The 24,450-nt window shown below is 40.0% G+C and overlaps 1 protein-coding gene across 3 annotated transcripts in view; it reads right to left on the bottom strand.

The window, feature by feature from the left end:
- Positions 1–371: 371 nt before the first annotated feature.
- Positions 372–24,450, bottom strand: part of AFAP1 (actin filament associated protein 1) — a 123,847-nt gene continuing 99,768 nt past the window's right edge. Inside the window, exons 10-18 of one of the 3 annotated variants that reach the window (XM_074904459.1) lie at positions 23,454–23,665; positions 21,849–21,994; positions 18,222–18,339; positions 16,457–16,714; positions 14,573–14,687; positions 10,297–10,461; positions 9,521–9,711; positions 8,627–8,788; positions 372–3,877 (exon numbers count right to left, since the gene is read on the bottom strand). In XM_074904459.1, coding sequence (XP_074760560.1) covers positions 3,851–3,877; positions 8,627–8,788; positions 9,521–9,711; positions 10,297–10,461; positions 14,573–14,687; positions 16,457–16,714; positions 18,222–18,339; positions 21,849–21,994; positions 23,454–23,665 — 1,394 coding nt within the window. In that variant the 3' untranslated portion in view covers positions 372–3,850. Of the gene's footprint in view, positions 3,878–8,626; positions 8,789–9,520; positions 9,712–10,296; positions 10,462–14,572; positions 14,688–16,456; positions 16,715–18,221; positions 18,340–21,848; positions 21,995–23,453; positions 23,666–24,450 lie in introns of those variants that run through there. The other 2 variants (XM_074904460.1, XM_074904461.1) reach the window with 2 other exon arrangements.

Genomic DNA, 24,450 nt, shown 5'->3' with positions numbered 1-24,450 from the left:
TTTTAATATTTGACATTTATATTATTTATGAATGGGGTTGACATGTAAGCAAACTGACACAGTAACACTAGATAAGTGACAACTTCTGCTATGAGCTCTGAATACACTGAACTTCCATTTTCCATGTCGAGGCAAGCCCTTAGATAGACCGCATTCAAATTGCAGAAGGTCATCGCACAGTTAAAAGGGGACAGAACTGTTACCAAAAAACCCCCACTAATTATAACCTGTCCAAGCATTTCTCAACTGACCGGTGTGGGAGATTGGTACTTGGCTGAGGATAACTATTGCAGGTGTCCCGCTAAGGTGCCCACCTACTTATACTGACAAATACCAAGAAACAACAATGCAAATACTTATTTTTTTGACAGGTAACTTTATTAATAATGGTCTTGGGTCTGTCGCACCTACCAGATGCCAGTCTTTTTTCACACTCTGCAAGACTTTCTGAAGAACAAACTAGAAAGGCATAAAGTTAGTTGAAGCTACTACGACACACATTTGAAGGTGGGTCTCTTTTGGACTTTTTTTTTTAACTGACGTTTCCATGAATGTGTGTCAAAAAACTTAAATACTTTGAGAAATACAGTAGAAAGACTATATTTACAGTCAATTATAATGGGCACTGCCAACATATCCAATAACAAAAATAAAACAAAAACTTTTTCATGTTTCTTTCATGCTTTTTTCACAGATTTTTTTTAAATATGATTTTGTTTTTTAAAAAATACAATAAGGAAATAATTACATTCTTAATATGAGAACATTATCTTACAACATACAGCCTGGGCCAATTAATTTGAAAGTGTCTTTAACAAAAATTGATACTAAATTATGTATTCTCCATTTGAAAAATTAAAAAATTGCCACAGTCATCTCATTAAAAAAACCAGCTTTGATCCCCCAAAGTTATGAACTGGTTTTTTTTTTAAGAAAAAGCATCACCCATAAAAAAAAAATTCAAAAAAAGCACCTGGTACAGTAACAGGAGTTTGCTGAGGAAGCACAAGTGTAACATTTTCTTAAAAGACAGAAATGGTTTAAAATACAAGAGTTTTCCTTTAAAACAGAAGTCATGCTGCTCTATTGCTGACTTTGCCTGGTGATTCTGAAATCTAAAAATGGTGAAAATACAAGCTCTGTTGCTTTTTTTAAAAAAACTGCAGCAACAGTAATATTCAAGAACACAGAGTACATTTCACAGCACTGAATGTGGTCTACAGAGAGATTATTTCCAGAGTTTTTTTTCTTTTCCTCCTTTTAAAACCTTGGCCATTATACAGAATAGATGCCACTAATGCAAATTGCAATGGTACCCATGTGCTCAACCATTAGAGACACACAGTTACAGTGCGTGCTGGGTGAGGGAGTGAGAGGGTGGTGATATTTGCTGGAGGAAGGGCGAAAGAGGCTTAATTTTTGTCAGCAGCTCCTGCTGCAGTGGGTGCTATAGGTGCTGAGGGCACGACAGGTGCCGAGGGTCTGTAGCAGAGCAGAGGGCTGCAGCACCGGGGCTGGGGCTGCGTGCGTGGCCCCAGCACCACGCGATTTCGGTTTGCTTGGACAGAAATTTGCACGCTTCTGTATCAGGCATGGATTAAAACCTGTCCTTGCCAAGGAATTATTTGTTCTTCCATGGGATATAGGGGTGGAAGATACAATGCCAATATTGGGTAAACAAGACAAGTGATTTGGCTTTTGAGTACTCTGCCTTACTTAATGTGGGACCACTTCTTAATGGCAACTGTTACATCATTGCAAACGTTGACTAGAAGCCTAATTTGCATCATAAATATGTACAGATATAAATTAAATATTTATTGAAATATACAAATAAATAACTTAATTTGAAATAAAAAGCCTAAATGAACTTACTTTTGCTTCAAATTTGTTTCTGCTAATATTTATGGGAACTTGATACTGTTTAGTCCATAGTCATAGAGCACACGATGTGCCCTCTACTTATAGTTAGTAATTAAGCAGATGACCTTAAATAATATTAAAAAATCCTGCTTTCAGTGAAAACCACACTGACACTTGTTTCCCTACTGTATCTGCATTCCTGTGGCACTTTGTACAAAGCACAGTCCCAAGAAGCAAAGAGCCTTTTCTCATGTTGGGCCCTATTTCTACTCTGCTAAGGTCAATGGGATCTTTGGCACTAATTGCATTTGGGAACAGGACACAGCCCTGTGTCCTAGCAGATATCAGGTCTTTCTGATAGTTCTGTGCCTTCAAATCCCACGAGATCCTGCAGGAAGTCCTCTGACGTCCAGCTCAGCTGGGAATCCCAGTGTTCCCTGCAGGAGTTATGCACACCCATTCATTCCTAAAGGTAGGAGACAAACCGTAGGTTGGGCCACAAGGGGATGTGATCCTTGATAACTGCTGTCTTGCCAACTTCTGTGGTTTTAATTACAAATCTTACCTAATTATCAAGACTCCAGCCCTAACATCTGTGATTATCTCAAAATATGAGAATAAAAACTTTTTTAAAATTAATTTTTTAGTCCTCACAGTTGAGGAGGAAAAAAATCTTGAGAATGTGATTGAAGGCTCTCCAAAGGCTTAATAAAAACACAGAGAAAAAATTAAAAGAACCCAACTAATTAAATGTTTTTTTCCCCTCTCTCTCTTGATTTTTTAAAGCCAATCTTGAGATTTTGAAGAACTTTAGTTGGCAATTTACTGCATGTAAGTTCTCAGGAATGACATGAACGGAGACAAACAACAGATTTCTGTAATTTTACAGACTAAAATGCAAGATGCTGTTTCCTAGTAAACAGAAATGGACTCTGAGAAAAATCCCCAATTCTTTGTAAAATTGCTTATAGAAGAGTCAGGAAATTATCATCTTTTCAGTCCGTCTTCCTCAAAAATAATAGCTGAGGTCTGAAAAGACGAAAGAAACTTAAGTACAGCAGTGTTCTATAACTCAAGTTTAACAATAATACTATATTATAAAAAACAAAACAAGACTGACTGCATAAGCTATTCTGAGTTGCCATTATCTGTTGAGGATAAATTTCAATTATGTTTTCTTTCTTATTTTCAAAAAAGTATAGAAAAGAAGCAGTATCTAAAAATACCTGTTTGCCTTTTAAAAAAATCAGGAACAAGTCATAGTTCAACAACATGACCTTTGAAAATGACTGGTGCTTCAGAATAATAATAATGTAATGTAGTAAAATGCATTTTGTTCGAAGTATGGCAGCTTTTCATCTTCCAATGACAAAAGCATCTGTCTAAGAAGTATCCAAAAATGCTTCACAGGTGAGTTGTGTTATCCCATGGTCTCACACCAGCGTAGAGGACAGTGACACTGAAGAGCTCCTGCCTTCCCGGCCAAACAAGCCATGACATTTCTGGGAATACATTTCTTCAGTTTTCTTTGCCACATGAACAGCTAACAGCAAAGCGACTGCTAACGAGCAAGAAGTCACTCAGCCACCTCTGTGGCAGACCTCAAAAGTCAGTGTTAAGCTGTAAGAGTTATGGTTTCATTAACATTGTTGGTCTATGCTGTTTCAGGAAAGTAAACTTTCATCTCTGACTTTATGCTCCTTTTCAATTACTATGGTTGGTTTGGTTTTTTTTGGTTTTCATTTTCTTTACCAGTGAAGTTGGAAATAAAGAGTTACAGCTAATAAAAAGGGGCACATGTAGTTACACAGCAATACAGTAGAGGGAATACAGGCAAATTAGCGCCAAGCTACCATTAACTTAACAGAATTAGAAAAAACTCTTATGTTGTATCGCTTGATACCACCTTTCAGATGAGTCTTTTGCAGCCTACGTCTTGGTCCATAACAGGTAAGGCCTTTATGGAAAGCAAGTGGTTTTGCTATATTTATGTTCCATTTTTCATCTCCCATTCCTGGAAGGGTATTAAAGAAAAAAAAGATATGGCAAATGTTAGAGAAATCAGGGTATTTCACTGATGTCATCAGATCTCCTAAGCCAAAGCCATCTGAGGTCAGTAACAGTTTTTCCATTGACTTCACTGGATCCAGCCTTCTGCCCACAATTAGTTAGGGAATGCTAACAAGTATGTCCTGGTAGTGTCTGTGTGTAGCTTCCACACCTCCGCAACTACATACGGCAACCTTTTTTCCTAATGCAAAGCAAATAAGCCACATTTGTTTTCTGTAAAGGTTACTTACGGAGCAAATTCTCACCCCGCAGTTGGTGTAAAGCACTCAGCTGGAGCTGAATAAGGGAGAGGCTGATTTAGCATATGGGGATTTCTAACTTACTTGCTGGAGACAGCAAAAAGCACCCAATACCTCTCATAGCTGGCATCAACTGATCGCTTTACTAATCTTCTATTTTTTATTTTGGCAGACACATGTTTCTTTGGCTAAAAAAGGCAACTTACTAAGGCAGAGACACTTACAGGCAGGGTAAAGAAAAACAAGTTAGTTTAGACTGCATTTGTTTCCCATATACATAATCCAAGTTGAGCTATTTCTCAGCAAGTTAAAGAAATCATTGTGCCTTTCTGTGCCTCAGTTTCCACACGTTAGCTGAGGACAATGACCCCTACCATCCACAGCAGAGCACGTAATCTGTAATGCTTTCATCCATGTGTCTCAGAGCAAAGTATTGCCATGTCTTCTGCCACAGAAGTGAAAATGATGAGATTGCTATAGCTAAACACCCAGTTAAATCAAACTTGTGGCTATTGAGAGTACCTACAGTATTTCTTAACAGTACACAGGAGCAGAAGAGCTGAAGAAGGATGAGCTCAGTTTAGGACATCCACACTGTACATACTCCCTGAATCACCCCCTTACAGTGATCCGGAACCAATGATGATATGAAGGAGTTGGCCTCTTGCTGAAGTAATCCCCATGGAACAACCACCCAGCTGTTCCTAGCCAGGCACTGGGATCTACAGATTCTTCTCACACCCATCTACTCTGCAGAAACACTCTCCACTCCAGGCAGCCTGCTGACTTGGCTCCCAACCTGAATTCCTGAATTTAACACTCATTCCACAACATTTAAGAGCTCTGACTGAAAACCGTTACTTAGGGATGTAAATATCTGTGTCTGTGGCTGAAAGCAGTAATAGCATTAGTTTGGCTGAACAGCTGCATGACCGTAACACCTCTTCAACAAAGCAAATGTAAAGGTCACGGAGGCTGCTTTAGCAATGTAAGAAAAAAATATTGGGTTTAAAGCAGGTAGACAAGAATTATTTTTTTTTAATTTTGTGGGGTTTTTTTCCCTTCATTTAAATAGTGCTTTTATTAAAATACAATGTATTTTAAATGTTCAGTTTTACACCTCAAATTATAGTAAACCTAATCTTAAACAGTGTTAGCAAAACCTAAATTACTTTCAGAAGGCTTTTAAATATATATTCCCTACATACATGCTACTAAAACTCTAAAGGAGGTCCTTGGCTAAGCAACTGGGAGGAGAATTTTGTAAAGTGTTAAATAGGCCTTGAAAACAGTAGCTTCTTTTGCAGGTGCAGAAGGATCTTTTTCTCTGTTTCCATTTCATCAGCAGGTTCACACCAATGAAAGAATGTTTAAGTCAACACTGACAGCCTGACTGTGAGCTGGGAAACTAGGAAAGCTCCTTTTCCTCTCCAGTCTCTGAACATAAGCAAAATGTAAGCTGCTGACATTCACCAGTCCACCAGTTTTGAAAACACATCAGAAATAATCATTGTAGTTTCCTTGTTATACATAACAATTTGGTTTTAGAAAGTAATTTGAAATGTGAAATGTTTAAATAATTGTTTTTCTTGTACAGCAAGGATATGTGGACCTTTTTACTTCTCTAGGAATGCTGAATGCAGAATATTGTTTTCCACATTTTAGTACCATCTCCATTTCTAGCCAAGTAGAAATTTAACAAAATCACAATTAAAATGCCTTCTGACTTATTAAAAATATGCATTATTATTTTATGAAAACAATTAAAAGCATATGTTATAAACAAAAAAGTTAAAAAACCCCAAATCTATGTATGCAGATATATATATAGTGTATGTCCTAAACAGTCCCCAAATTGCAGCTACTTCTTAGATTTAGCACTAGATCTGTCCTCTTGCTTCTGCCTATATTTCCTTCTCATGTCAGTGCATCTGAGAGGAGAGAGGTTTTGCTGGAGCACCTTCCAAGCCTGCTGTGACAGGTGCCTTGCCTCTCCCGCGAGGCACTGGTGTGCCACCAGCTCTGACAGAGCGGGCTGTGCCGCGCTCGCCTTTCCCAGCACCAGCTGCCCCAGGGCACCAGCTGCCCCAGCAGAGTGCAGCACAGTCCTGCGGCTCACAAGCACGAGGGGCACACGAGCGTGGCTGCAAGCACAAGGCTGGCTGGTGACAGACTCGGCAACCTTCGTGCAAGGAAAGAGCAAGAAGGGAGGCATTCGGTGCATTCAAATGGGAGGGGAAAAAAAACCTGATATTTTGAATGCTTATACAACTCCCTCATAACATTGGGAGATCTGCCAGTTGCTGAAGATGCAAGCACAAGCACAGACATGAAAACTGTTTCACTCCCACATATTGCACCGACATCCATGCATGGAGAGCCAAGAAAGTTCTGCTCTGGGATACTCATGTGTGATGCCCTTTCCTTAGCCACATCTAAAAGGCCTGGGCTCACTTGCAACTGCAAAAGGCCAAAAGAATTGAGAGCCAAATTCCATCCTCGCACATGTTCAGTTAACCGCCCCGAAAGCAGGGTGTGCAGCAGATGCATACCTGATGGCAGACTTTGGCTGCAGCTCCTTGCAAATGGGCTGAGTACAGCTTGGGTTGCACTATCTAATTCAGCAAAATTTCACTCAGTATTTAGTGCATGAGGTTTTAGGAAAAAGCTGTTAAAGCTGAATTGGATACTTTTGAGTTGTTTTTCCCAGGATGGGAAATATGCTTAGTAGCATATCTTTTTTGATATGCTTATATCCAACATTCCTCTACAAAAGAGCTTGACTAACCTACCATGCCATCCAAAGCACAGTGATACCAAACAACACAGCAGCATTTTTCCTGTATGGTATATGCTGACCATGAAAAATGTACTACAGCTGGAAGGTATTCTTTACACCAAAAATGTTTAGGTTTTTACAGTGCCCTGGTTTCTCCAGCTGTAAAGATTAAATTGCTGGCTTTAATGTGTCTGTCCAGCACGTAGCACAAACCCATTATCCCTTTTGTATGGACTGTGCTCTGCTAGACCACATTCCCTGAGTAACACTGTGCTAACATGCAAATCTAAGACACAGTGTACAGTCAGAGATGATATCTTAATGAGAGAAATTAGGGTATAACTGGAATACACAGATAAGCTTTTAGAGCACATGAATCCTTCTTTAGGTTTGAAACACAAGCAGCAAACTTCAAAGTTAAATAGAACTGAAGCCTATTACACTGAGTCTAATTATTCTTATCTGAACTTAAATGAATCAAGTTAACTGACTGAAAAAGCAGTCGGTGTCCATGGAAAGGATGGGGGAAATGGTAGTAGAAGCGTGAGAAAGCTCTCACATAAGGTATAGCAGGAGAAGTAATTCATGGCCTGGGCAATATAGAGAGGTAAAGGGGCTGGGAGGGCGGAAATGGAGAGATTAGGATGTGCCAGAAAACCAAGTAATTTGTTGAGATTATTACTGTTCAGTATTTACTACATTTAGGTGCCAGGCTCATGTTCAGTCACTGTAAATGTGTATCATCAATGAAGACATGTAACAAAAGTTACTTAAAAACCCCCCTATACTGAATACTTCATTGTTTTGAAAAAAGAAATGGACTGCATGAAAGACAATTGTCTATGATTGTTTATAATTACAATTAGCAGTAAACTACTAAATCAACAAAAGCTTGGGCCAACACTATTACTGTCACCCTTGGTTACATGCCGCCTGCATGTTTATGTTGCTAGCAAATTTAGCCCAGCAGAATGGTCATGCAAATCCCATTTAAACTAAAGCACAAAAATGAGAAAACTGTAACTACAGAACAGGACTGCAAACTTCAGGCTGGTACTTCTGAGATTATATTAAATTAATTAAATTTCTACTTTAGAGAGTATTCAGAGTTTAGAGAGTATTCAGTATCTAATTCAGATATTTATAGAGTATTCAGTATTTAATTCAGAGTAGATACTTGCATAACAAATTGTTGATTATTATAATGTACAACTACTCTGTTCTTGTACCAGCTGGCAAAGAAGAGACCCAATCTTGTGTTGTTTCAGAACACTTACTATAACTGTGCTCTTTTAACCACTGCTCTGCTACACAGATTAGTGTAACTTTATAAATTTTAGATGGACTGTCCACACCACAGACCACTTACCTTGCAAATTAAATCTATAAAAGAACAGAGAAAAATAAGGAATGAGACAGTAGAGTCAAATCTGTCTCCAAAACTACTTACCAATTCTTCTGCAAAAGGTTCCCCAAAATCAGCAGTATTTACGTGGCAATACATAAATTCAGATACAGCACATTCTCTTCTTAAAGCTGAATTTCACCCACAGAAGCCTCAGGAACCAATCTTTCCCTCCCTCCTTTTCTGACTCTTATCTCTCCACGAGCAAAAAAGATTTTTTAATGAAGTAATAACAAGGACAGAAAAAGAAAACGACATAAGTCTTCTCACCTTTGCTTTTCGAAGGACATGGCCTCGACAAGGAGAAGTATTTGATGAAGGAGGTCGCTTCAGAGCCGCTGCGCTGTTCACAGGTATTGAGCATTCCGTATCACTGGTATCACAACTGGAGATTGGAGAGTTTTCCAAAGTTCGGTGCTTGAAAATTGGAGACTAATGAAGAGTGAAAAGCCTACATTGAGTTTCCCCACATGGGCAATGTTTTCTATCTAGACTTAGAACTGCAGATTTTTTTAAAGAAACCATATTTGTAATAATAATGGATAAATGAGTAAGAGGTAAGAACAAAAGAAAACAAAACAAAGTGTGTATCCTGTAATGAAAATTATGAGTTTGTTTTCTTCGATTAAACAATATTGGGTCATCCAGAAGAACTAACACATCCCTCTCTGATCCTTCTGCTGCAGCTACACAGTTGCTTGTGACACAGATCTATAGCATAAACCAGGACTGCCATGCTCCATCATTAACATGTGAGATGCAGCCCTTGCCAAAGGTGACAGTGACTAAAAGGGGATCAGCAGAAGTAGGTCTCCATCACTGCATGATGACTTGGTGCACTTAAATCTCCCTGGGATGGAGCAATGTCTCAGTTCATGCACTTTTACAATCACTGAGGACAATAAGTTGTCCACTTTTGCACATTATCCTAACACATACTGCCTGTGATTCCCATGTCTACCTGCTCCCTTTTGCTGTAGAAAGTACACCAGATGTAGGTGAAGAAGGCAAATAATGCAGAAAGACATTTAGTTATGTTCTTATTTCGTGGTCTTAATAAACCTTTTGAAAACTCTCAGTACCCACTCATTTTACTGGAGCTGAGAAAGCAGAAAACTCCCAGGCCATGGTACTGGGATTTCTGTGTTTAATGGCTTTGCATACCTGTGGGTTTGATGTTCCCGACTTGGGCTCAATAGCCAAGCCTAGTGTGATGCCACCAGCCAAAGCTTTCTTAAGGCTCTCCTTCACCTCGGTCAGTTCTAGCTCCAGGTTTACACGCTCAGCCTCCTTCTGCTTACACTCCTCTTCCAACTTCTTTAACTTGTCTTCAAGAATCACTTGGGTCTTCCTACCTGTCATCCACAGCAATGTTATTATTTCAGTAAGAACCTTAAATTGACACTTGCAGAAATTATTGTCTTTTAAAAAAAGGAACAAGGTCTTTAAAAATCAGTGACACCACAAAAACATTATGTACTTTTCAAAAAACCTTTTTTCATGTAGTAAGCTTAGTAACAGAAATCAAATGTTTTCTTTCAGTGTCTTCCCTAGGTCTCTAGTCTAGTTTCAAATCAGTAGTTCTTTTGATATTTTTCCATGTCATGAAAATATAATTAGCCAGTCACAATAAAATTATTCCCATGTTCTGCCTGTTTGAAGTCCCTACCAGTGTAATTTCATAGGGGAGTGTGTATATACATATACACACACATATATATAAAGTATGTATAGAAGTATATACACCTACACATATATACAATATAAATATTTATATAATATATTTTATATCTATATAGAAAGCAAATACACATTACAGAGTATTGTTTAACACCAAACCAAAACCTCATGTAGTGGCATGTCTTCAGCACAGAATACAAAGCTATTTGGATAATTAAGCCCACCCAGGGCAGAATTCAAGCAAAAAAAGCACCTCATACCAGCATTGACTTCAATGGCAGCGCGTAGATCTTTTCTTTCTTTTCGGAGCTGGGCCAGCCTATTCCGGAGTGCTTCTTTCCTCTTTAGCAGCTCCTCCTCTTTGCTTTGTAACCTCTTTGCATCTGCCTCCACACGATTTTTGCCGTATTTGTACTGCTCTGCATCTGCACGTATTGGTTTGTAGTTATTTATGGTTGAAATTAACACTAAAACTCTAAACTATTCCCTGAGACTGAACATCACATGAAGCATGTCATAGTTTGAGAAACTGGTTTGGCATCCATCTTCCACTGTCTTTTTCTCAAGGTCCATGATTCCTGCTCAGTTCTGCAGCACGGCTATGGAAATAGTATGAGCTAGATAGCTTCTTCTCTACATTTATATGGGGAAGATGAGAAATACCAGTTACCTTATACTACATTGGTTTTGAAAATGGCCTTGCCTTTCTATGTAGAGGAAGGAAAGGAGGCTCCTCTTTAGCTCTGAACCCTTGATTTTTAATTGGAAGGGGGTCAGAGGAAAAACTCATTTGGCCTTTTGCCTGGTTTCCATTCCTACTTCAGGTGCTTAAAGCAAATGTCTTTTCTCACCTGACATGACAGAATACAAAGATGTTCTCATTTTTTTGATACTTGAGAGCTTTCTTTTCTTAGTTTCCCATATAAATGCTTTCATTTCATGGTTCACATGACAGGAGCTCTGCCTGGGGATAGATGAGGAGCTGACTGAGAGCTCATGGGTCAAGATTAAAGGGAGGGCAGGGTCAGGTGACATTTTAGTAAGGGTCTGTTGCAGATCACTCAGTCAGGAAGACCAAGCGGATGAAGGCAACTATAGACAGATAGGAACAGCCTCATCTTCACAAGCCCTGGTCCTCATGGGGACTTCAACTACTCCAGTATCTGTTGGAGGGACAACACAGCGGGTCATAAGTAATCCAGGATGTTCCTAAAATATGTTGATAATTTCCTTTTCTGAGTGTCAGAGGAACCAAGGAGGAGAGCTGCTATGGTGGACCTTGTTCTCTCCAATGACAAGGGGCAGGTGGGGAGCGTGAAGCTCAACGGCAGCCAAGGCTGCCCTTGCTCATGAAATGGGGGAGTTCAAGATCCTTAGGGCAGCAAGGAGGGCACACAGCAGCTCACTACCCTGGACTTCAGGAGAGCAGGCTTCAGCCTCTTCAGGGATCTGCTTGGCACAGTACCATGGGATAAAGCCCTGGAAGGAGGACTGGCCCAAGAAAGCTGGTTAATATTCAAGGATCACCTCCTCCAGGCTCAGGAGAGATGCATCCTGACAAAGAGTAAGTCAGGTAAGAATGCCAGCAAGCCTGCACAGATGAACAAGGAGCTCCTGGACAAACTCAGACACAAAAAGGAAGCCTACAGAGGGTGGAAGCAAGGACAGGCAGCCTGGGAGGAATACAGAGACACTGTTCGAGAGGACAGGGATACATTAAGAAGGCCTAAGTCCTGACAGAATTAACTCTGGCCAGAGACGTCAAGGGCAACAAGAAAAGCTTCTATAGGTACGTTGGTGATAAAAGGAAGTATTAGGGAAAACGTGGGCCCTTTCCAGAAGGAAGCAGGAGACCTGGTTACCCAGGACACAGAGAAGGCAGAGGCATTCAATGGCTTTTTTGCCTCAGTCTTCACTGACAAGGGCTCCAGCCACACTGCCCAAGATGCAGAAGACAAAGGCGGGGACTGGGAGAATGAAGAACTGCCCACTGTAGGATATCAGGTTTGAGACCATCTGAGGAACCTGAAGGTGCACAAGTCCATGGGACCTGATGGGACTAAACCCTGAGGGAGCTGGCAGATGAAGTGGCTAAGATACTATCCATCATATCTGAGAAGCTGTGGCAGTCTGGTGAAGTTCCCACTAACTGGAAAAGGGGAAACAAAACCCCTATTTTTGAAAAGGGAAAAAAGGAAGACACAGGGAACTACAGGTCCCTCTACAGTGTCACCTCTGTGTCTGGCAAGATCATAGACCAGACCCTCCTGGAAATTATGCTCAAGCACATGGAAAATAAGGTCATGGGTGACAGCCAACATGGCTTAAATAAAGGCAACTTGTGCCTACCAAATTTGGTGGACTTCTACGATGGGGTTACATCATTGCTAGATAAGGGAAGAGCAACTGATGCCATCTACGTGGACTTGTGAAAAACATCTGACTGTCCCACATGACATCCTTGTCTCTAAATTGGAGAGACAGGGATTTGATGGATGGATCACTCGGTGGATAAGGAATTGGCTGGATGGTTGCACTCAAAGAGTTGAGGTCAATGGCTTGATGTCCAAGTGGAGACCAGTGACGAGTGGCGTTCCTCAGGGGTCTGTAGAGGAACCAGTGCTGTTTAACATCTTTTTTAGCAGCATGGACAGTGGGATTGAGTGCACCCTCAGCAATTTTGCCCACAACACCAAGCTGTGTGGTGCGGTCAACACACTGGAGGGAAGGGATGTGCCATTCAGAGGGCCCTTGATAGGCTTTGAGAGGTGGGCCTGAGCAAACCTCATGAAGTTCAACAAGGCCAAGTGCAAGGGTTGGGGCAATCCCGAACACAAATACCGGCTGGGAGATGAGTGGACTGAGAGCAGCCCTGTGGAGAATGACCTGGGGGTATGAGTGGATGGAAAACTGACTCTGAGCCAGCAATGTGTGCATGCAGACTAGAAAGCCAACTGTGTCCTGGGGCTGCATCAAGAGAAGTGTGGCCAGCAGGTGGAGGGAGGTGATTCTACCTCTTTACTCCACTCTCCTGAGACCCCAGCTGGAGTACTTTGTTCAGCTCTGAGGTCCCAAACTTTTCCCCAACAAGGACGTGAATCTGTTGAAGTGAGAGCAAAGGGAGGCCATGAAGTCCATCGGGGGCTGGAGCACCTCTCCTATGAAGACAGGCTGAGAAAGTTGAAGTTGTCCAGAAGAGAAGGCTCTGGGGAGACCTTATAGTGGCCTTCCAGTACCTAAAGGGGGCTTACAAGAAAGTCAGAGAGGGACTTTTTACAAGGGCATGTAGTGATAGGAAAAAGAGTAACAGTTTTAAACTGGAAAAGGGTAGATTTAGATTAGATATAAGGAAGAAGTTCTTTACTGTGAGGGTGGTGAGACACTGGCACAGGTTGCCCAGAGAAGCTGTGGCTGCCCCCTCCCTGGCAGTGCTCAAGGCCAGGTTGGACGGGGCTTTGAGCAACTTCGTCTAGTGGAAGGTGTCCCTGCCTGTGGCAGGGGGGTTGGAACTAGATGATCTTTAAGGTCCCTTCCAACCCAAATCATTCTAGGATTCTATGTATCTGTGGTCTAATTTATAATCACAGCCTCCCCTCTACCTCTGCCCCAGTTGCAGACCCAAAGAAAATAGGTCAGCTACCAGATCACTTTATCTGACATTCTGCCTATCTGAAGACAAACTCAAAGAGACAGCCATTCCTGACAAATAGTTGTCAAACCAGTTTTAGCTCCTTTTTAGTAACTGAGATGCCTTTACTCCCACAACCATCTACTCCAGTACCAACTGACTTTCATGGTTAAAAATATACATACTTTTTTTCCTAAACTGTATCCCAAATTTCCCTTGTTGCCATTAAATCTATGATTTCTTAAAAATTTATCATGGACTTAAACAAACACATTCACTCCTCTAGGAGCCACACTTCTGATTACATATTTAAAAGATATGATTATAGCTCTTTTTTGTCATCTTCTTTACACAAAGCAATGCCTGTTAGGGATTTCCTAGAGGCAAACCAGCTGACCAGACGAACCCTCTTTCTGAACCTGCCACTCACCAATTGAAATCTCCTCTCTCTGAGGAAGCTTTTGAGCTGTGTGATTGTCTTCACTATTTTAACTTATTCTTTTTCATTAGTGATAAGAATAAGTCCACTTTTGAGGAAACTAATGTTCTCATGTCTTTCCCAGCTCATTCTCCTCTTCCAACAAGAATACAGAACTACTCTCTGCTCCAAATGAACAATCATTATCCTTTCCTTTTTCTTGCTGCCCTCATGACTTGGCAGCTACAAGTCCACATTTCATATTTATTGTTCCCATATGACAACCTTTTATGTCATGGCATAGCTGGAATACTAATGAGTCACTAATGCACACAGTATCTCCGTATCTCCTGTTTAATGTCTCCTGCTCAGCTTCTCAGTCACAGAAGAGCCACAATGGTTCTTTATCTTGTTTGCTAAGAAGACAGCTATTTTGGGTATCCTCATGACTCCATTCACAAGTGAGGCAGCAGTGAGGAGAGATACTTACTGGATGCGGTGCGCTTCACACATGATACCGATTCAGATTTCTTCGGCTGGCTATTTAAAGTTCTCCCTTTTCCAGTGATCCCGTTAGCAGTCGCAGGAGGCTTTTTACCTTTAAACTGTTTGAAAAGAAAAGTACAAATGGGCTCGAGCTATTCTTGTGCCACTGGTATTAGTCACCCTTCCATCAAGGGCAAAGTTTGACAAAAAGCCACCTTCTTGGAGAGCCTTAATAGAGCACATTGATTGAGCTGGAGATTGTGCCTCCTCCAGAGATGTTGGCTCTGAGAACTGCCTGCTCAGCAGGACCTGCACCAGCAATCACAGGATAACAAGGGGATGAACTCCCCATTTCTGGTGGCATCACGGTCTCCAAGTTATGTAAACCCCTTGCATTTACAGTATTAAAAAAGCCATCATGAGGCAGAAAAGTTGTACCTTTGAATATTTTTATACAGTAAAAAAAAGATTCTTGAAACACAGGTTTGTCAGAGTTAATTTCATACAGAAAACCCCAACAGGGTTTTCCACACAAAAATTCAACACTGTTTCTTATTTACTCTATGACCTTGCCATCCTTATGGTGCATGGATTTTTTTTTAACAATACAATGATTACATATTTTTAAATATCAATTTCCTCTTCTACAACCTCTAACTACAAATTAAAAGCTTTTCTTAGCTAAAAAACCCTCTGATGATGGCCAGACAAGCTCACGAGATTACCAAACCCAGCACATTTCATATCTGAAGGTTTTCCATTTAGAGGTCTCCCCTGCAATGAACTGAACCTTGGGAAGAGCAACACTGTTCTGACTAATCGTCGTGTTTCCATGGGGGATGCCTTCACTGAGCACAGGGGATGCCTGTGCCATGCTCTGTTCACCTGCTTTCAAAAGCTTTTGAGGACTAAACTGGGAGTGCAATGAGAAGCCCACTGCTTCAGTCAAGGATCAGGGCAATTTACTGAGTGGGTCCACTCCAATTCTGAAACTTTACTGAATTTTAACACTCCAATATTCCAATATTAAGTTTTTGTAAGTGTTAAGTGATATGTCATATGCAATATGAAAGGTAGCTTATACAAGGGAATCACTATCTAACTGTTCAATTTCAGATTCCTTTGAAAATCACCCATCTTTTGGTATATTCACAGGCTTATGCCAGTAACCAGCTTTTGGAGATTGGCTACAGGCTCTTAAGAAGGTCTCTGGTGTGGCTGTGAGCAAAGCTCGCTCTACCCCCTTGCTGGGGTCTGCCTATCTGCTCCTGAGACTGAGAACACAGGATTTCATCTGCTCCATAGCTTCACATTTCAGCTGACATCCAGAAGCCTGAGGCCACACTCAGAAAGCAGCACAGACGTAGTCTTAGTTTTTTTTCAGGGGAAGAAAATAACAGGCAGTAATTTAAATATGGTACATACACTATAAATAATTTAGTATATATATAATATATGTTAAGATATATATATATTCACAATATATATAACCATAGTAATTATAATATACAGATTAGTAAAATTCTAGAGGGGCAACTTTGCTGTCACAGACACGTCATACTTAATTTTTTTTTTTTTTTTGTCATCACTAGGCAGCTAGATATGCATTCAGGTTAAGTTTGGAAGGTCACATCTATTTTTTGTTACTATCCGCAATCTGTAAATCATCAAGAACTTGTGGGAAAGCCTTTCCCAGGTGCCAATACTTTCACATCAGAATTTACAACTTAGCAAACCTGTTTCATTTGCAGTGGGCTCATGACTTAAGTCCAAGCACTTCAGTGCTAACACTAAGGGACTGAAATAGCCCAAGGCCCTTAAGATAAAACCAGATAAACCCAACAGCCAAAAAATAAAAAGCTTTGTTAAGTATTAAACAGTACAGTACCTGCGAGCCAGATCCCCTCCCCACAGCAGAGGTATTAGTGACAGACTGAGCAGAAGACAGATTGGATGAGACAGGGTATTTGTAATGGTTAGAGGAGAGTTTGTCAGTAGATAGCCTATTGGGTTTTCTGTCAGCTGGCGGATAGCGCGCAAAGATTTTTGGAGATGGCAAGTTATCGTACAGGCCTGCGTTATCATAAAGCATTTCTTCGCCAATGTTCTTGCTACGAGAAGAAGGAAAGCCATCTTCTGGTTCCCACTGCAACACATACACTTTGGCAGTTAGTAAACAATACACCATGCAGATCCTCCTAAGTGAAATTACAACATTAGTAATTCTTTGGACGGTCACAAGCTCTGGTGTTTAGCAAGCATATGCTTATTGCTTACACTTGAGTCAAACTATTTAGAAAGTGTGGAATGACACAGCATGGAAAGGAAGCATTGCATTACATGGCTTGTAGCCTCAGTCTTGTGCTTCTTCCATAGTATGAGCAAACTGGTACTATCCTATCACCCTTGCCGTTTCACAGACTGCACCTTCAGTTATTAGCTATAGCACTGAGGGGGCACAGGCAGACTGTTAACAGGGGGATACTCATAGGCTACACAGGTGAATCTGTGGGATTACATCTGGTATATGAGTTGCTAAAAGTAATATGGCCTAACAGCAGAAGCCAAGAGGGGCTTTTTTCTTTTTTTTTTCTTTCTTCAGGCTATGTGTTTCCAGTGAATACCAGCTGCTGGTATGCTAGCATTACATTTTATTTGCTGGAGAATTATTAGTCTGGGCTAGCCAGCTAAAATAGCTACAGGGCATTCTTTCTTTTCTTTTTTTTTTTTTTTTTGTCTTTTCAGGAAAATGGAAAGCTCAACAACAACACTCCAGTGATTCATTCGATTCATTTTCAAAGAAACCAACCTGGTTGCCAAATATCCTTCCTTAATCTACTCTGGCTGTGGCAGTACGCTACTCAAAGGCATGAGCACATCCAAGAACTACACATACAGACTACTCACCACACATGTGATCGTGTGCTGTTACCAAGTGGGGCTTTCTACCATCTTTTTGACATTACTAAAATATGATGGAGCACTGAACTTGGAGTCCACTTCACACTTCAAAACTCTGAATTTCTCTTGAGTTTGGCCTTAGCGAAGGCCTTTATGAAGCAGCCCCATTTAAGAGGTGAAACGGGCTGTAGCTCCCCTGTAAATCTTCCTGAGGACCACATATTGCTATGGGTAAACATCCACTATGTGTTAAATCTTATTACACATAGGCCTACGATCAGCTCTGCGATTTATGAAGATGGAAGTGATCACTGTCATTCTCCTTTGGGATGAGCAGTACCTGCTGTCATAAGCAATGCCAACCCAGGGACTGAGAAGTGTTTGGTTTTGGGGGTTTTTTTCAACAGACACCAAAAAGTTCCTGGTGTAAGTCAGTCCTTAATTTTGCCAGGTCCAGTGTGATCTAAAAAATACCCCCTCAAGTGAGTATTATATTCAAGGACTTAGAACAAACTGTCTGTCAACAGGCAACTCCTTTCTAAATGCACGTTGGCTCACAAGCAGGTTAATGTAAACAGTATGTCCTGCACCCCTAATACTCTGTAGGTGTGAGAGAAGTTTGCAGCCTCCAACCAAAAAAATAGGAGTTCATTTGGAAATTGCCCAGTGGGGCTTTTTAGATAATACAGTTTTCAGATGTCCATGAATTCAACACATGCAAACCATTTGTTCTGTGCAAATTCAATTCTTACCGATCCATTTATGCAGGGAACATCATCGTAATGAAGTGCCATTCCACTCGGACAGGCGTAGCCATTGGCAGTGCTTCCCCGATACGGATTTGTAGAAATAACTCGTCTGTTCATGAAACTGAATAAAGCAAAATAAAAATAATAAAAAGCAGTGCTTTAACCTAAGTCTAAATGATGATTCAGTGGTATGTTCCCTGTATCTGATTAGGTCGCCTGGAAGCACATATCTTCTCACTTTCTGCAGGACAGTTTTCCTTCTTTTGCTACTCACATGTTGCTGCTAGCAGCCAATATTACACCATGTGTTCCTGTACTCCATTCTTACAGTGGGGATATGACTGTGTGAAAGCCAGGAGGGCAACAGCTGTAACTGCTCAGTGGCATGTTTACATGGGAACTTGCTGATCTATCTTATAAATCAGCTTGCCAGTGTCTCATAGAAGTTCCCTTGTTGTCTGCCCTGGGGAGAAGCAGGTGTTTCTGGGTGCATGCATCCTCAGGGGGGATGTGAACTTAGGAACTGAGAGAAACAAGAATCAAATCCAACTTAAATTTGAAAAAAAATAAAAGTGGAAATTTGATGAAGTCTAAGTTAACATATCTATCAAAATTTCAAAATTTCCTGAATAATTACTTCCTCAAAATCTGGGATTTTTTTTTTTTTTCATATCAGAAGTTTTGGCTCGGTAGAGTGTGCACAATGGCACTATACTTCCCAACTCTGTCTCAGTAACTGTGTATGCAAATACTCTATCTGCTCATTCTTGCTGTGTTTCACACAGTGGATCTGAGTCTTCTGGAAACTTCAAAAATGATATACATATAGATATACATATATTTATTCTCCCATCTCCTCAACCAACATTGTAGCTTGTTTTACTGGAATTCTGCAGAACATGTGCAAGATATCATGGGCTGCAATGGGTTTGCAAAGCTCTAATAATGCAGAAAATGGCAGAATCATGCCCCGTAGTGATAACAACCCCAAGGGTGAGTTTTCCTTTGTAGCAACTGCTGAAATTGAATGAGGTATAGAGTGAGATCCCTAATAATTCCTACAGCTTCAGGTGTACATGAATGGGAAAACAAAGCTTTCCATCCCAAACAATGGAACCATTCAGACTCTGTGCTGACATTCATAAAATATGATAAAGCCCTATTAAAGCAGAAAGGGTCTTCTGTAGCACTGGCTGGAGCTCAAGAATGCTGTGGTTTCAACAGTTGCTTTCTTTTGGCTTTGGAATAACATGGAGACCACTGAATTTCTCCTTCAGAGGGAGACAGACCTCATCCAACTGTGGTTCACCTGAGCTGCAGGAGACCCGGGCTCACAGGAGGGACAAACCTACCCAGTTGGGTGTGAACCTTTTAGGGCAGTGCAGGGGTGGAATAATCATGAGAGAGAAGCTTTTCTTACTTCAAACAAACAAACAACAAAAAGCCCAAGATAAATTCCATGATAAAAATGTTTTTAACTTTATCATATCTCATACTTTATTAGACATTATTAAAGGGCTGCATTTGTTTACCGTTCTTCTTAATGAAGTCTATTACTCAAGTGTTCCTGGTTAGTCTGAATGACTGCATTGGAGTCATTACTGTATTTCTTTCTATTTAAGTAGCTTCAATGAGAGTGATGCATAATAACCATGTCTGAAAACTGTGATATTCATTAATGATATCTGCTGCACCTGTAGTAACTATTTCCACTACCAAAGGAAGCTAAGATTTATCTAAGTATCTGCAAACATTTCAGAAGCATTATTTCATTAAGCGTCATTAATCCTGTTTACAGACGCATCCACATAAACTAACTGTATTCTGAAACTGCTAAATAGGAAAGGAAATGAAGAAAACCTGCTTGGAAGCATTTTTTCTTCAGCCTTTCCAAAATACCTAGTGATTCAGATGAAGAAAATTGATGGGACTATTAATGAAGAGCTGATCATTTTGCAAAGCATCAGTTAGAGGAAATAAATAACCAATACTCCTGAAGTGACTGTGCTGTAATGATAACTGCAATTAATTTGGAATACTGATACTCATTCTATAAAGCACAACAATAGTATTTTATTAACACTTAAGTATCATTGTAATTTCTCCTCATTTTCTAGGAGCAGTTGAAAATGAGCAGACAGCTACTCTAGTTGTTTATCAACAAGCTCTTCCAGTTTTTTAAAGACACCCAATGAATGTTAACTAATTCTTAACAGGGGAATTCTGCTATTTTGCAAGTTGTTTGACATTCCTTTCTAACATGTGGTCTAGTTGCATATGTTTTTTCACTTGGCTCCAATTAATATCAGATTTGTTCAGAAAAGGAAAGCCACGCACTATTCAGGGGGAAAAGGTTTTCATTCTATTTCTTTCTTAAATGTGGTTATTGCTAGATGCTGACTGAAGCAAAAATACATGTCAACACAGGATAAACCTTTTGAGCCCTATTAACTTCAAAACATGTATTAACATAAGTCCGTAAGCTAAATGCCTTTTGATTCTATCAAAATTATCTGGTTTTCACAAAACTGGGCTTGTGGTAACACTGATTCACTTTGATTTCTATCAGAAGGCATTCAAACCAGATCCTGACTGAAGCTGTGCATTTTCCCTTGTTAGAGCTCTCTTAACTCCTTGCTAATGGCAGGAGAATCTTCTTTTGGAAAACTCTGAAGCTTATGCTTTTTTTTTTTTCCCCCTGCATTTTCAGGCTGTTTAGAGTTATGATGGGCAGATGGGGTGTGATTCTCTAACGTATTAAGTCACACAAATTCCAAATTTGTGTAGGGAGTCTCATTTTGCAGCGAGATGAGGGATGATGCCTTTGCCAGCTGTATTCTCAGGCCATTCACTTTCTGACCATGGGAAACCATGGGGAAGGTGTGCAGCAGAGCATCCCACCTGTCCCAACTGTTCCTTCGCTCCCATTTCTAAACAACCTCATGTAGCAAAGGAGAAATTACTACCCTTTCCCACCGAAGACTTCTTTAATTCCTAAGCTGATTTGAACACGTATAGCACTATATATGCTAAGTATGCATTACTTTTCTTAGCACACAATCAGTAATGGGGAATTCATTGTATATTCATTTAAACAGAGATTCTGTGCTGCGCCCTAGACACCTTCCCAATTTCCACCCCCTAAATTAAATCCCAGAAATTAATCGGACTTGTGTGAGCTTGATTAAGTTTTTAATTAATCATAAAGAACTTGAGAAGGTAACACTGAGAATGTGACTACAGAAGACTTAAATTTGCTATACATTTTTAGTGTAAAACATGAACTACACAGCTGCATATTTCAGCAAATTTGTGCTCTTCCAGAGATAGTTCTAAGTCTTCAGCCAAAATAAAAGATTAAAATATAGCATTTGATAAGGAGATGTACTGAAAAAATGAATAAAGTTTTGAGTAAAGTTGGATAGTGTCTGTATCTTTTACAGAACTTAGCAGGATGCAACACAATAATCATAAACACATCTAACATGCTGTGATGCTGAAACACTTCAGGAGCTCAATATCTGGCAAAGGCAGAGGTGGATTTTGATAAGCTATCTTGGCACTGGAGTTAACACATGAATATAAATTCTCAGAGTACTGGAAACACCCGGGTAGCTGAATGCCTCTCACCAGAAGGTCTGTTTTGCAGCCTGGATGACGCTTGCCGTCATTTCCACATCGATGTAGTCATAGTGCAGAGCTCCGGGGTCTGTCGAAGACCCTGTTTCCGCCAGCAAAATTCCTATCCATCTGCCCATGTCTTCGGAGGAGGACGCCTGCGAGGAGAGGGCAAGAACATAGGTCAGATCTTTACTCTGCCGCTGAGCTGAGCATTATTGAAAAAAGGTGCATTCTTCTTGGCTGACAAATTGTTACCACATTGTATGAGAAGCTCTGGTTTCTCTCTGCTGAGCTCCTAAAAACCCCAGGATTTCTTATTAAATCTGCTTTGGTAGAAGAAGTGCACTTTAAGTAAGCTATGTGCTCATCAGTTATGATGTAATAATACAAAACGAGCAATCTCCGAAAAAGAAGAAAAACCAAACATTTAAGGCTAGTGGATTTAGATTCAAGTCATGCTTATTTTAGACTTCAGAAAATTGAAAGCTATAACAGAATTATTTTCCTATGCTAGACTGGACGATTTTAGTTGGCATGACTCCTGAGAAGAAAACGTTTGTGCTAATTAGAAATGAGGTGGGTGGGAACTAAATAGTAAAGAGATTTTAATGTTTTTTGTAAAATTCCACTAAATTTGTCTAGATGATTGCATTCATTTTCCTAAACGCCCAAGTACAAATATGAATACTATAAAATATTTTTAAATTTTTCATATTTTGCTGCAAGTGACCAATTGTGAACTAGTAAAAAAACAATAGCAAAATAAATAATGGAAAAAGGGGGGGAGTGTAGAAGGCAACTCTGCGGTTTCTGAATTTATTGTTCTTTTTAAATACTTCATTCCCTTTCACAGTCCCTTGAGCTGCTTTGTAGTTTTTCAGCACTGAACTGCTCACATATAACAGGCTTGGTTGTCAGGACAGGAGACTGATGTGACCTGCAGTCGGCAACCCAAAGTGGTCAAAGTGTCCTGTCACCAAAAGCAAAAGGGTGTCTCCTCTTACATCTTCACTATACTTGGCTTTAAGTATTTTCTCATTTCAGCTTTCAAAATATGATGAATAAATCCCCTCAGAAAATCCTGGCCCACCTAACACAGCTGAAGGTATGACCTTTGTAGTGCAAGGAGTGTGCCAGGAGACTCACCAGGTTGCTTGCACACTGTACATTCTTACTGCAGAATTACCTTAATATGGATACAGACTGAGCAAAAGGAGTTCACATAAGTAGCAAACAAATGAGAATTAAGAGCTCTAGAGTTCCCATCAACAGTGATCCATTATTTAATTATTGATAACTTATTTACCCAACCTAATAATATCCCTGATGTGAACGTGTGCCTAGAGAAGGAGCAGAGATATTTTAGTAGCAGGTCAAGGGAAGGTCAGTGTAGAGAAAAGCATCTTACTGAGATTTCTGAACTGAATTTAATCTCAGTTCTCTCTTTCCCTACAACTCTTAGTATTTCTTTTCTCCTTCCAGTATTTACTATCCAGCTCAGCAATATTATTATTCCAAAGTGGGGTTTTTTTAATGGCCAGGTTGTATGAAAGTGCTTCTCTAATTTAGCATGTGGGTGTTCCTACAAGTCATAGCCATTAGCAACCACCACACCTCTAGCACAGCAACCTCCTGCCCATTTCGGAGTAGGCGGAAGGTCAGGGGATGCTTCGAATCCAGTCCTAGGATGACTTCGCAGCCACGGAGAGGGATAGAAACAACGTGTGTCTTCAGATCTGTCCTGTCCTTGTGGAAAATGAGTTTATTATCTTTCACTCTGCACCAGCGCTCACGCCAACGGTTATTTGAGAGCACATTGAGATATCCTGCAATAAAATGAAATGTGAGATATATTACTCTCGACTTTTTTTGAAAAGAAAAAAAAAGAAACTTACTTTTCAATGTAATGCTACACTTAAACAACTTATTCCTCTTATAATAGAAAGTCCAGATGGATTTTAGGAAGACAATAACCCTGCCTCACTTCTTTAATGAAAACTTTCACTGTGCCAATAACCTAGAAAACAGCATATAAAGATGTGATCATGCTCATGTGCTGTTCTGTGTTAGTCACTGCAGCAGCTGGATCAGCAGGAGCAGACTGATTCACAAGACTTTGGTAAGATACAGGAGAGGGACAGTGATAAAAATGTACGTATACAGCTGATGTGCTCATACAGAAGACCCACTTTCTCTTTGTGTAATGGCTTTGGTAACTGTGGCTGATCAAAATTTTCTGGGAAAATCACAGCTCAGATTTTATAATTCAGTGATGAGTTACCTTCTACAACATCCAAAATCAGTGTTTCAAAGACCTACTAAGCGTTGATGTTATGTGTTCTAATTTCATATAGAAAGAAGAATGCATATTTGGTTTGCCACAGTTTTAAATCAGAATTTAAAAAATAGCACTTGATGCCAATAAAAATAAAATTTGCATTGGTTTAAAATTCAAGAACTAACTGTATATGAAATTTAGTTAAATTTTAAGACAAAGGTTTAAACAAATATTATCTTTTTTTCCAGGGACAATACAGTACCCTTACAACAAATCAAAATTTAATGAACAAACTCTCTTTTAAAAAAACCCCACTTCTCTTATCATGTTCTA

The sequence above is a fragment of the Athene noctua genome, chromosome 4, assembly GCF_965140245.1.
Source record: "Athene noctua chromosome 4, bAthNoc1.hap1.1, whole genome shotgun sequence".
NCBI lineage: Eukaryota > Metazoa > Chordata > Aves > Strigiformes > Strigidae > Athene > Athene noctua.
This window is presented reverse-complemented; position numbering and strand designations above follow the sequence as displayed.